Here is a 12,175-nt window from a genome sequence, read left to right as displayed (position 1 = left end):
AGTTTGGGTATGTGGTGAGGAAACAAGAGCATCACCTCATGCATTAAATTACAAACGGTGTTCGAATTGTTTCAGAAATGTTATCATCAGATAGGGAGTGAGATACTCAGTACACAACAGGCTCTTCAGGTCAACAATTAAAATTCCTCTCATACTTTAATGCACGATGTGATGCTCTTCTTGGGTTGGTGTAACTGAACCCAAATGTTTGCCGTCCCACATAATATTCTACGTGTTGCCAGTGTTGAATTCAAACTGCCTTCTGGTGGTCCTCATTGCTGGTGGCTGTTGTTTCAAGGACCTTATAATCCTGACATGCAGTACATCACGTCTAACTTGCAACTTACCCATTTCACAATGGACAAACTGTCAGTAGATGCTTAAACAAAAACAATCAAACGAGAGAGAATCGTGGAACATATGTACTTTTATTTATAAAGGAATCTGAGCTAACAAAGACAAGAAGTGAAGAAGGTTGATAAATTACAATGAAAGGCTCTGTAAAATGCACACAACTATATATATATATGTAACATATAAATATATTTCGTATATTTAACTTTTTATTCTTGTACACAAGTAAGGCAGTTGAACTGACACAGAAGATGCTAATGTTGATAATAATACCCTCCTCTTGTTCAATGCCCGACGATAGAGAGCAAATGGCGCTAGTGACTTGATGACAAACTAAGAACATACAATCAGACTTTTAGAAATCTTAAACAGATATGTAAACTAGAACATATCTGTAAAGCTTGGTGTCATGACTCCTCTTCATACACGACTGCCGAGGAAATGACGGCTACAAAGCAGCAGCAACAGCAGTCCTCAACGGAACAAGGCGTGCTCAGCAAGCCCAGGCTAATGAAATTCCCGTTCTTATCAGCCAGCGGACTTCACGCAAATGACTCTTTCCCCGATGCCTCCGTGGGTTTCTTCGTTACTTCCACAGACCTGGAAAATGGAATTCATACTGTAATATAGCACTCCAAAGGAATCCATTACAAGATGTTAAAATCATTCCCTACTGACGGGTTTCACTTTACAAAGCAAATTTAAAATGTCCTGTTCAATGGAATGTTCTTTCAAAAACAACACACAGCAAATCTAATATTCCAAACAGCGTTAAGCCAAATGATTTTCACCAACCTGTAGTGAACATAAGTAAAATTAATCGTGATGTCGATCTCGAAGTACTGACCAAGAAACCTAAACATAATTGGGGTAATCCTTCTAATCATGATAATTTAATTTCCACCATAGCTGAATTGGAATTAGCCATCCACAAGTTACCCATAGACATACAGGAAGAAGTCCGATATGAAGTCAAACATAAACTATCTCTTATCCTTAATCAACAACAAACCACTAAACCCAACACTCAACACATAGCTAACATCCATAAATTAAAGGAAAAAAGTCAAAAACAATGACTTAATAATAACAAAAGCCGACAAAGGGAACGCTACTGTAATCACGGACAAAAGCGACTACATCAACAAAGCACAAACGTTTTTCACAGAAAATAACTTCATAACTTCTAAAAAAGATCCAACAAATAAAATACAAAGAGACCTGAAAACCATTATTAAGAACGGTTCATTTTTGTTTAATGACCTTGAAAAATCCAAAATGATCATCATGAATCCGAAGCTTCCCATAGCAAAAGCGCTACCCAAGATCCATAAAGCCGACGTCCCCATAAGACCCATTATCAATTTCAGAAATAGTCTGACTTATAAATTATCTCAGTTCATTCACAAATTCATTAAATCACACTATCATTTTCAAGCCAATATGTCAGTGAAAATTTCTATAGAATTTTGCAATAAAATTAAGCACTTTAATTTATCCGAACACCATACACTTCATTCATTTGATATTACTAATGTTGAAATTGACGAGCAGACAGCCAGATGGCGTCAAATTGAAATGTCTCCACAAGATAGCTGAGGCCATACGATTATTATTATTATCAATATTATTATTATTATTATTATTATTATTATTATTATTATTATTATTATATATGTTAATGTGCCCATTAACAATACCATATAATTAATTTAAAACAACCTTTCCAAATTCAGTAAATTAAGTATAGGCGAAATAGAAATATGTATTCAAATTCTGAAATTCACAATTGAATAATAATTTCTTCACTTTTAATAATGCCAATTATCAACAGATGGGTCTCCCTATGGGGTCACTGGCTTCAGGGATTCTTGCGGATATTTATATCAATCGTTTAGAACATTCTCACATCATTGGCAAATTTAACGCCATTCAACATTGGGCTTGTTATGTGGATGATATGTTTGTCATTTTAGACCCCACTGTCGGCAGCTCTGAAAATGTTTTCCGTGGTTTCCCATTTTCACACCAGGCAAATGCTGGGGCTGTACCTTAATTAAGGCCACGGCCGCTTCCTTCCCACTCCTAGCCCTTTCCTGTCTCATCGTTGCCATAAGACGTATCTGTGTCGGTGCGACGTAAAACAAATAGCAAAAAAAAAAAAAAAAAGACTCTTGCATTACTAGCAGCAATACAGTACTTGAACTCCTCAACTCTGTTGATCCACATATAAAATTCACCGTACAGTCAGAAAACAATAATGCCCTCAATTACCTGGATTTAACCATTACGCGCAACTGCAATAACACTTTATCCTTCAATATATACAGAAAACCCACCCACATCATCAATACCATCCAACAGAGTTCTTTGTAGCCCAGACATACATAAGAAAGCAGCTTACAATACTATGGTATTCCTTTATCCTACAAGAATTACAAAAAGGAAATTAATACTATTTACAGTACAATATTGCTGAATACAATGGCTTCAACAGAACTTTTGTTAACATAGTCATCAATAGATATAAAAGCAAACCTAACACTACCTTAGAAAAAGATTCCACTCCTAAAGAAAATTTTCCACTTTCACATTCAATAGTAGTAGCATTTACCAAATTTCTGATGTCTTTAAAGAACACGACATCAAAATAGAGGTTAGAACCGCCCGCACCAACTATAGATACTGTCAACAATAATTACAACAATAATTACAATAATAATAGATATTTGAATTCCGGAGTTTACAAATTAGAATGCCAATTCTGTAACTCGAGCTATGTTGGTCAAACAGGCCGCAGTTTTGTCATAAGATACACCGAACATCGCAACGCTCTCAAATACAATCGGTTTTCAGCCATGAGTGAACATCAAGATTCCAGTCACGATTATACTACAATAGATCAAGATTTTAAGATCTTGCATTATGAGCAAAAAGGTACTTTGCTCAACATTCTCGAGAGCATCTTCATGAATATAGATCAATTTAGGAACCCTTCCCATAATTTAAATGAAATCAACGAAAAAAATAACATTCTACTTGAAATTTTCATTCCATATATTTGTCAACACTTCTATAACAAAAACAAACCCTGCCTCCACCTCTCCAACTCAATACCCCTCCCCCTCTGCCCTCCAGCTCAGCTCCTCCCTCCCCTCCCCCCTTCACTCCTCCCATCCTCGTAAACACAGCTGAGCCAGCAGCAGACACTAGCAGTGAAAAAGGGCCGCCAAATTGTGAAGGTCATGTCGTTCAGGAGGGCAACTGCTCAATAAATAAGTTTAAAGTTATTTCACACTCATTTTACTCAATAGCCCAAGTTTCTCACACACATTTGATTTTTCCATTACAGATTTAATCCACATTGAGTCACTCACAATTTACCTGGCATCTGTTTTCTCTACAAACATAGTTTCCTCAATTTTCTCACTGCCCTCTTGATCACTTGGGATTGTGACTCAACGGAAACAGACTGTTATTCTAAATTTTAACACAGTGTATTCGTCCTTGTTTTCAATTGTAACATACTGTAAATTTAGACTAAGAGGTCCACAACCTCGCTACTATTATTCATTGTTTTTAAATCTATCATGTCTCATTTATTTTCCATTCTTTTCTTCATTGTATTTTAACATATTCTTTTAACATCAACTATGTAAATTTTAACTTTTCGTCACTGAAGATGGCTGAAATGAGCCGAAACATGTATGGCCAATATTACTCTATCGAAAGATGGAGATATATATGTAATGAACAGGAGGACATATTAAATTTGCTTTGTAAAAAAGGAATCCATCATAACTAAGAGCACATCATTTTACTGTAAAGTCATTCAGCCCCACACTTCCTCAAGGGCTGTAGGGAGGATTGTGGCTTTTAGTGCCAGAAGTGTTGTGACGACCATAGGTGTCTCCATCCGACAGACATATGCCCACACTCCATATGAACACTGCAGAGAGGTTTGGAATTTAATCAGGTTGTGGCACGCAATCTAGTGACCACAAATTGTATACTACCACTTCTCCCAGCAACATTCTGATGGTGACATTTTTTCCACCAAAGGGACTTACACTGGCTAGAATTGTGAAGTACTGAAAGAGGTGGAAGAGGAATAAATTTCAATTGTCAATATGTGTCTCCTCTTCCTGTGTATTTAAATAATTCAGTTTGATGAAACAAACTTACCTCGAGGTGATGTCCAACTCAAAGGATGGCCTGGCCGCTCGGGGGGTCGAGTTCACCCGTACTTTGTGGTTGGCCAGGAAGGTGTTGATGGACTCGTCGGAACCCTCACTCTCGTGGTCGCTAACGTAGAGAAAACAACGCGGTTACGGGACATTCCAGTTAATAAGAGGATGGTGAAGGGTAGCAAAAACACTAGTTTTAAACATAAGAGGAGTTCAAAGCCCACTACCTGCTATAAGCTGTATGAGTTTTGACAAAAGTTACAAGCGTATATTGAATAGCATATCACAATTACTGTAATTTGTAATCATCCAGTTTGACTAATTAAAATATCCCAGGAAAATAAATTTAGCAATACTTGGTACGAGACATAATGTACTTCCTCCAATTAGTCTAGATGCTGGGTTTATTGCCAAGGAAGTATTTAAAAATGTCAAGATGTTCCATTGTGTCACTGTTGAACTCCTCCTTACAGTTGCTATGATGAATCAAAACTTACAAATACTTGGTGCACTATTTGTTTACACAGAAAGTTATTTCTTTTTCACTGTCTCAATCAAGAACACTTCACTGAAGAGCCCAAGAAGGCTCACCTTTCCGAATTTTCTCCGTCACTGTTGCTGAGGTCGTCCTCCAGTTCTCCTTGCATAGCGGACTGGAGATCTTCTATCCTAGTGAGTGCCAGGCGCAAATCTCCCCGCGCGGCAGAGGCTTCGGCTTCTGCGGTCTCCAAACGCTTCTCGATATCTCTGCGCCGCTGCTGAGCCTCGGCCTCTCGGGCGGTAGCGCTGGTGTGCTCCTCTCGCAGTTCTCGTAGCGTTCGTTGCAATTTACGGGCGTTATCTTGTGCCAACTGCTCCTTGGCCCTTGCACTTGCAGCCTCGTCCTGCAGCTTCTCCACAGCCTCCTTCAGTCGAGTTATCTGGACCTAGAAATCAAAAGCCATATAAAATAAGAATCCATCCCAATTTGAATATTTAAGAGAGAGAGAGAGAGAGAGAGAGAGAGAGAGAGAGAAAACATTGTTATAGTTTCTTTATGATGGGGGAAGAGGTTTGTTTGACGATGTTCATATCTCTCCTCCTACCGGTGAGATAACTCCAAAGTTACACCTCTCTTCCAACACCAAGAACACAATAGTCGACAGTCCTTTGCCTGCCTCTAATATTGGCCATGACTCCATGGATGTTCTCACTAGTGACAAGCAAGATCACTGTAATGCATGAATTAGGCCAGATCACTGCATTATTTTAACTACCTAAGATGTGACGAAGAGCTCGTGCTCAGTGATCCGGTGCAGGGGATATGAAAGTAATGCTCGCTGCAGATGAAGATGCAGAGATATGAAAGAAGTATGACTGTGGATGTAACTTAAGTAAGGTTAACAGAAGGAAGAGGAGGCTTGTACATGAGAATGATTTCCTATCTGCTGGGAATTTAGAATCCACCTTTGAGATATATTTTTATTTGCTGCGTATTTTACAGACGAGTACATGCCTACATGTTGGTTGAATAGCATGCTTAGGTGTGCATTATTTATTTATTTATTTATTTATTTATTTATTTATTTATTTATTTATTTTTGCCTTTATAAGTGACAAAGTGAGGGCTCTTACACTTAACTACATTCTTGATTACAGGTTGGATTAAATTCATAAGGTGATAATCATGATGGTGATGAAAGTCGTGGACAAGGAGTTTTAACGTTCAATCTCCAGCGAGTATGGTAACTAGATGACTGAGGGAAATAATGGCAATACTAATGATAATGTAATTTATTCTCACATTCACCTGAGCATACATTGAAGCTGGCTACACACCTAAAAGGAAATCCTGGCAAGTTCTTTTAAAAGAATACAGTGCAGAGAATCCTACAGCCTAGCACCACTCATATATGAGCTGTGATGAGTGAAGGAAATAAGATACTGTGGTGACGTAGCTCTCACATGGCTGAGATGGTAAAGGTGTGCTCGGGTCACCCGGAATGATGTGGGTTTGATCCCCTGTCAGGAAGCTGAAAAATTTAAGAAACATGATTTCCACTTCCGGAGGTGCACATGGCCGAGGTTCACTCAGCCTACACCAAAAATGAGAACAAGGTTAATTCCTTGCGGCAAAGGCACGTGGCATAGAGCTAACCACCGTACCTCACCAAGTGCCGAGGTTACAGCCTGTACGGAGATGACTTTGCTTTGCTTTTCTACTTTCGTGATGGGGCAGCCCCAACTTCGGAATTTTCTCACATAGATCCTATGTCGCGGCACATCTGACAAGAATCTCTCTGGCTATGATTCCACTGCTTGGTTACACCGACCTGAAGTGGCGCTAGAGTGCACTGCTGCCATCCATTGACGAATCCTTGGAATGCTTCAAGGGTTATTTGGTAATAGAGTTGCCTAGCAACATGGCAACTTTCAAAGATCATGATTTTAGTGACAGTGAAAGGAGTCTAATTTAAGTACTAAAGAAGGTATTGCACAATTAGACTCATAGTGATGGCATCAGCTACTGGGTGCAGATCTTTCGATGTTCAGCTTTGGTCTAGGCCTGCTAGGTGGTAGAGTAAACCAAATCTCACTCGAGTTTTTAAAGACCATGCCAATATTGTACGACTTGGACTCTTTTCCACCCTTCAAAAATCCAACTATTTCTGCCAAGTTTGGATCCTCTACCACACACTACCACGCATTACAGTGTACCTCGAACGACGGCTAGAGAGAATACCGCAACTCAGTTTTGGATTGTAGATGAATCCCATATGGTTACTAATCACCAGGGAACGGATTTATATGTAAATACATATCTCTTTAGGAAGCTAAAATTAATTATATTTTGCATTATCTTCACGAATCATGACATGTGGAGTTGAAAAATGGAGTATTAATTTTCCATATATGTTCCACATTCTTCGTCATTAAAATCAATATAGTCCATATTTCGGCTAAAAAGTATTAAATTACATTAAATTAGCAGTCCTCTCAATAATGGAAAAATAAATTAAAAATCTATATTCGAAAAATTAATATTTAAACTGGTGTGCAGGTCATTATCACGCCTGTCCACGTCCGGGCTGATAAAATAAGCTGATAAGCGGTGCGAAGAAAGAGAGAGGTTGAGTCCGGAAGTGGTGGAGATCAGCCGGTCAGTACTGTGACTATCTGAATCACACTTACAGCACTGATAAGCTGCATTACATAACATCGACTGTGCCTGTGCCATAATCTCATTCATCGACGATGTGCTAGTGGTTTCCGGCCATTCCCTTTAATTGCTTCATAACTCCATGTAGTTCACTACCAGTCGTTCACAGACGGATCATAGTGTTCTTGTACGTTCAGTGTGTGCACATTGAGGACATTAAGGTTGTTACAATATGCCTAAAGTAGCTCAGTCAATCAGTTTAAAATTGAAAAGTTACGTATCAGAATTTAAAGAAGATGGTTTATCAACTGACAGTAAGATGATATTTTGTAATTTGTGTCATTGTGTAGTGACATCTACTCAAAGGTTCCTTGTGGAACAGCACGTTTCAACCAGTAAACACCAGGCTAACAAACAACGAGATTCCAAGCAGAGACAGCTGTTTCCGACACAACCAGCAACTTCCAGTGTAACGTCCGAGTTCAACACCGATCTCTGCCGTGCTCTCATCTCTGCTGACATACCTCCCTTCAAACTGAATAATCAGTGCTTCAGGGAATTCCTTGGAAAATATACTAAACGATCCATCCCAGATGAGTCAACGTTAAGAAAAATGTACTGTTGAGCCATATATGATGAAACTGTTCGGAAGATAAGGCAAGAGATTAAAGACGGTCCAATTTGGGTTTCCATCGATGAGACAACAGACAAAGAAGGCAGGCTAATTGGCAACGTAATCATTGGTTTGTTAAGCGAAGATTATTGTAAACGGATTCTCTTACACTGTGATGTTCTAGAAAAGTGCGACAACAAAACTGTTCAATGAAGCTATGCGTATCCTCTGGCCACAGGGCGTTAAGTATAATGAAATGTTACTTTTTATTAGTGATGACGCACCTTACATGATGAAAGCCAGAGAAGCATTATGTGTTGTATACCCTAAGATGACTGATTTAACATGTGTAGCACATGCCTTTCATCGTGTGGCAAAAGTGGTAAGAGGCAGTTACTCCAAAGTAGATTTATTCCTCAGTGAAAAAAGTTTTTCTCAAAACCCACAGATGAGTTCATCTTTTGAAAGAAATGTACCCAGAGATTTCATTGCCGCCTAGGCCGATTCTAACTAGGTGAGGTACGTGGCTGCAAGCGGTTGAATATATAGACTGTATTAAGAACGTTCTGCATGCCATGGACTCTGAAGATGTGACCTCAACTGAAGCCGTGAAAACAGTTGTCTGCGTTACAAGTGTGAGGAATGACTTATGTTACATTCAGCATAATTTTTCATCCATTACAAAAACACTGAAAAGGCTCCAAAACTTGCATCTCTCACTTTCTGAAAGTTGTGAAATTGTGAATAAAACTGTGGAACAACTAAATCATGGTGCAGGTAAAGTTGCAGATGTAGCAAACATGAAGATGGCCACTGTACTTTCAAAGAACCCAGGATATGAAGAAATGATTTAAGTGTAAAATTAATATTCTTCTTCTGGCGTTACGGCCTCTGTAGGACCACGGACAGCTCCTTCATGGATTGCATTTTCTTCTTCTCCTCCCAGAACCTCTTCATCCTTTCTCTTCTCTCCCGCTCTTCTTCCGAGATATTCAGTATCCTCTTCTCTTGTCTACTCCACTGGTGACTCTCAATCCTTTTCCTGTATCCATCCCTATCATTGATCTCTGGCATATTAGTCGGTATGTACTTGCTTCTCCAATTTTCCTTTTCTTCCACCTTGATCCCCAATTCCGACCAATCTTTCCGGAGTTCAACTACCCACTTGGTTCCTGTCTTTCCTCGTGTCCTCGCTGTTGTTTCCCATACTCTTTTCGTCATTCTATCCATATTCATCCTGATTACATGTCCCGCAAACCTTGCTCTTTTCAGTCTGATTTCTTCTGAAATTGTCCTCATGTTCCGGTATAGTTCTTCCCTGGGTCTCCTCATCCATCTCTCACCTCCTCGTAAAATTAATATTGGATTTAATCCCAGCAGATATTGTGAAGTTGAATTATGCTCCCATCATCTCTTCTGATGTTGAATGCAGTTTCAGTCAATATAAATCTGTCCTTAGAGATAATAGGAGAAGATTCACTTTCCAGGACTTAAAAGAACATTTTGTAATCCATTGTTTTGGTAACAGAGAATAAAAGATTGTGTGTTCTTCAAACACATTAAAATGAGAAGTGCAACATTATCTTGCATGTAGATCTAATTTGTTTAGCTTCTTTGAACTTTGATATTAAATAGAAATTAATGTTATATGTGTAATTTTAATCCATATATAATTCCATGTTTCGATAAAAATAACTAAATATATATGTACATATTTCAATAATTATTAGTACATATAAATCCATTCCCTGCTAATCACCAAACAGAATAATAATTAAATATTTTATTTTTAAGGTCCACATTTCCAATACAAACTATGTATGCAATGTTTACTAGTTTCGACCTAACTGTAAGTCATCATCTGCCATAAAGCAAATCACATGAATACACCAAATAAAATAAACAATGTACGGACACAATGGCCTTAAAATGAAAATGTATGCACAACCCATAGAATCCAAGTTAAGACTGGTTATATAAATACGTTCTGTTAAAAGTTCAATCGATTTAAGACACAGTGACATTAAAATGATATGTACATACCATATGTGCATCAAAGTAAGGCTCAAAAAAATGCGTTGCACTATGTTAAAAAGTTGTTTTTGATAGAGATTCATAAAATGCTGGTTAAGGTTGATGCATAGAATTTTGATTAATGCTGGCTCCTTAAATATGTTGCATTCAATTAAAAGTTCAATTGAGCCGAAGTCAAGGTGTCTTTTCACGAAGTTAAAAATATTTGAGTTATGTACACAAACACATATTCAATACACATGAATGCGATGCATGATGTTAGAAGGGCTCTTCTGTTTAAAGACTCTTGAATGCCAACCACCAAACAGAAATAAACTAAAGCCTGACCGTGAATTCTCTAAGTTAATCATGACTGATGTAACTACGCAGAGGTAAACATTCAGAAGGAATCTATTTTGAATTCATGGGACAAATGTTGCTCTTCCTAAAAATCAATTTTTTTTTTTACGCACACTTCTAAATATGGCAAGGAATAGTAAGCCAAAATTACAGGACTTTTTTTCTGAGTAGTGCCCATTTTCTCTTAATATTGCATCGAGAGTTCAGGTTAGAGGAATGAAGCTGGTGGGTATGGACGTAATCATGTTACATCTGTGTGGTCAGTACAGATGGTGAAACAGGCTTCCAGTTTTTACTGACCGGTATGGAGCTCCTAAATATCAAATACAATTTTATGGGAACTGTAATGTTGAACAAGAAGGGATTACCTCCTCCTTATTGCAACGATGAAAGAGCTCCTGTAGATGGTAGCAGATCTTAGTCATGGACTGTGATGTAGAATAACATGCCTGGTGGACCAAGGATGACCATGCTCAACTCAACTCACCTCTAGTCTAGAGCGAGTAGTCTGCTCCAGCTCCAGTTTCGATTCCAACTCCTTGGTTCGCAGCTCCAATCTCTTCTGCATCAGGGAACTAGAGGGGTCTCCCAAGGTCTCCATGCTTTCCAGACGGGACCCCAGCTCAGCCAGTTGCTCTCGCAGAGAAGCTCGTTCGCTCTCTAGCTCTGCCACGCGACCTGCCTGCTCCTGGAGGGCCAGTTGGTCCACGGACAGCTGCTGAACGGCTGCTCGATACTTCTTGAGCACCTGAGGGCACAGAACAATCGATCGCAACCTTTAATCCAGCATTTTAGTTGCTACCACCTGGTTCCAGCAGTTATGCGAAAATGAACGTCTTTCTGTAAAGGATGCTGCACATGAATTTGGCCGATGATCGATATGTTTTTGTCTATTATCTTAAAACAATCAAGTTTATTAAAATGTTCAACCTTTTCAATACATTACATTCGCCTGAATGCTTATGACATATATTACAATCAATTTGGGACATGTTTCGCCCTTAGTTGCGGGCATCATCAGCCTAAACCTCACCCGCAAAATCACAATTCATCGGGATCCCGATTTTATTTTACAAGCTATCTTGATACTTGAGTGTAAAAAATAATATGAATTTAAAAAATATTTTGTTAATTTTTAACTAACTGGCAGGAATTTCTTAAAAGGAATTATGTTCAGTTCTTAAGCACTCTTTAAATTGTTCATTGGTTAGTTTGTGTTGAACCCTCCTAAAATTTCTTTAATTCGTAGCCCTATTTTATCTTCTAGGTCAATGTCCTTTGTATAATTAAAAATCACATAACACTATTTATAATCGAAACACCATGTTAAGTTATATTTGTAATCATTCACTGGATTCGTGAACTGGAGTAGAAGTCCGCTATAGCGAATATGGTACATAACGAGAACCCAGTTACAACGACAATTTTTGTCGGTCCCTTCAAAATTCCTATTTTAAATTGTGCATTATCATTCGGTTACAGCGAGAGCCCTATCCGTTACTACGAGCG

General features: G+C 38.5%; 1 protein-coding gene across 9 annotated transcripts in view; it reads right to left on the bottom strand.

Annotated features, from left to right (window-relative positions):
• Positions 1-408: 408 nt before the first annotated feature.
• The window catches only part of Mhcl (Myosin heavy chain-like), a 399,178-nt gene continuing 387,411 nt past the window's right edge, over positions 409-12,175 (bottom strand). For 8 of the 9 annotated variants that reach the window (XM_067159638.2, XM_067159641.2, XM_067159640.2 and 5 more), the window contains 4 exons: positions 11,154-11,414; positions 5,133-5,467; positions 4,540-4,659; positions 409-954 (listed from right to left, as the gene is read on the bottom strand). In XM_067159638.2, the coding sequence (XP_067015739.2) occupies positions 897-954; positions 4,540-4,659; positions 5,133-5,467; positions 11,154-11,414 (774 nt within the window). In that variant the 3' untranslated portion in view covers positions 409-896. Of the gene's footprint in view, positions 955-4,539; positions 4,660-5,038; positions 5,468-11,153; positions 11,415-12,175 lie in introns of those variants that run through there. The other variant, XR_010861825.2, reaches the window with a different exon arrangement.

Source organism: Anabrus simplex, chromosome X (genome assembly GCF_040414725.1).
Source record: "Anabrus simplex isolate iqAnaSimp1 chromosome X, ASM4041472v1, whole genome shotgun sequence".
NCBI classification, from domain to species: domain Eukaryota; kingdom Metazoa; phylum Arthropoda; class Insecta; order Orthoptera; family Tettigoniidae; genus Anabrus; species Anabrus simplex.
This window is presented reverse-complemented; position numbering and strand designations above follow the sequence as displayed.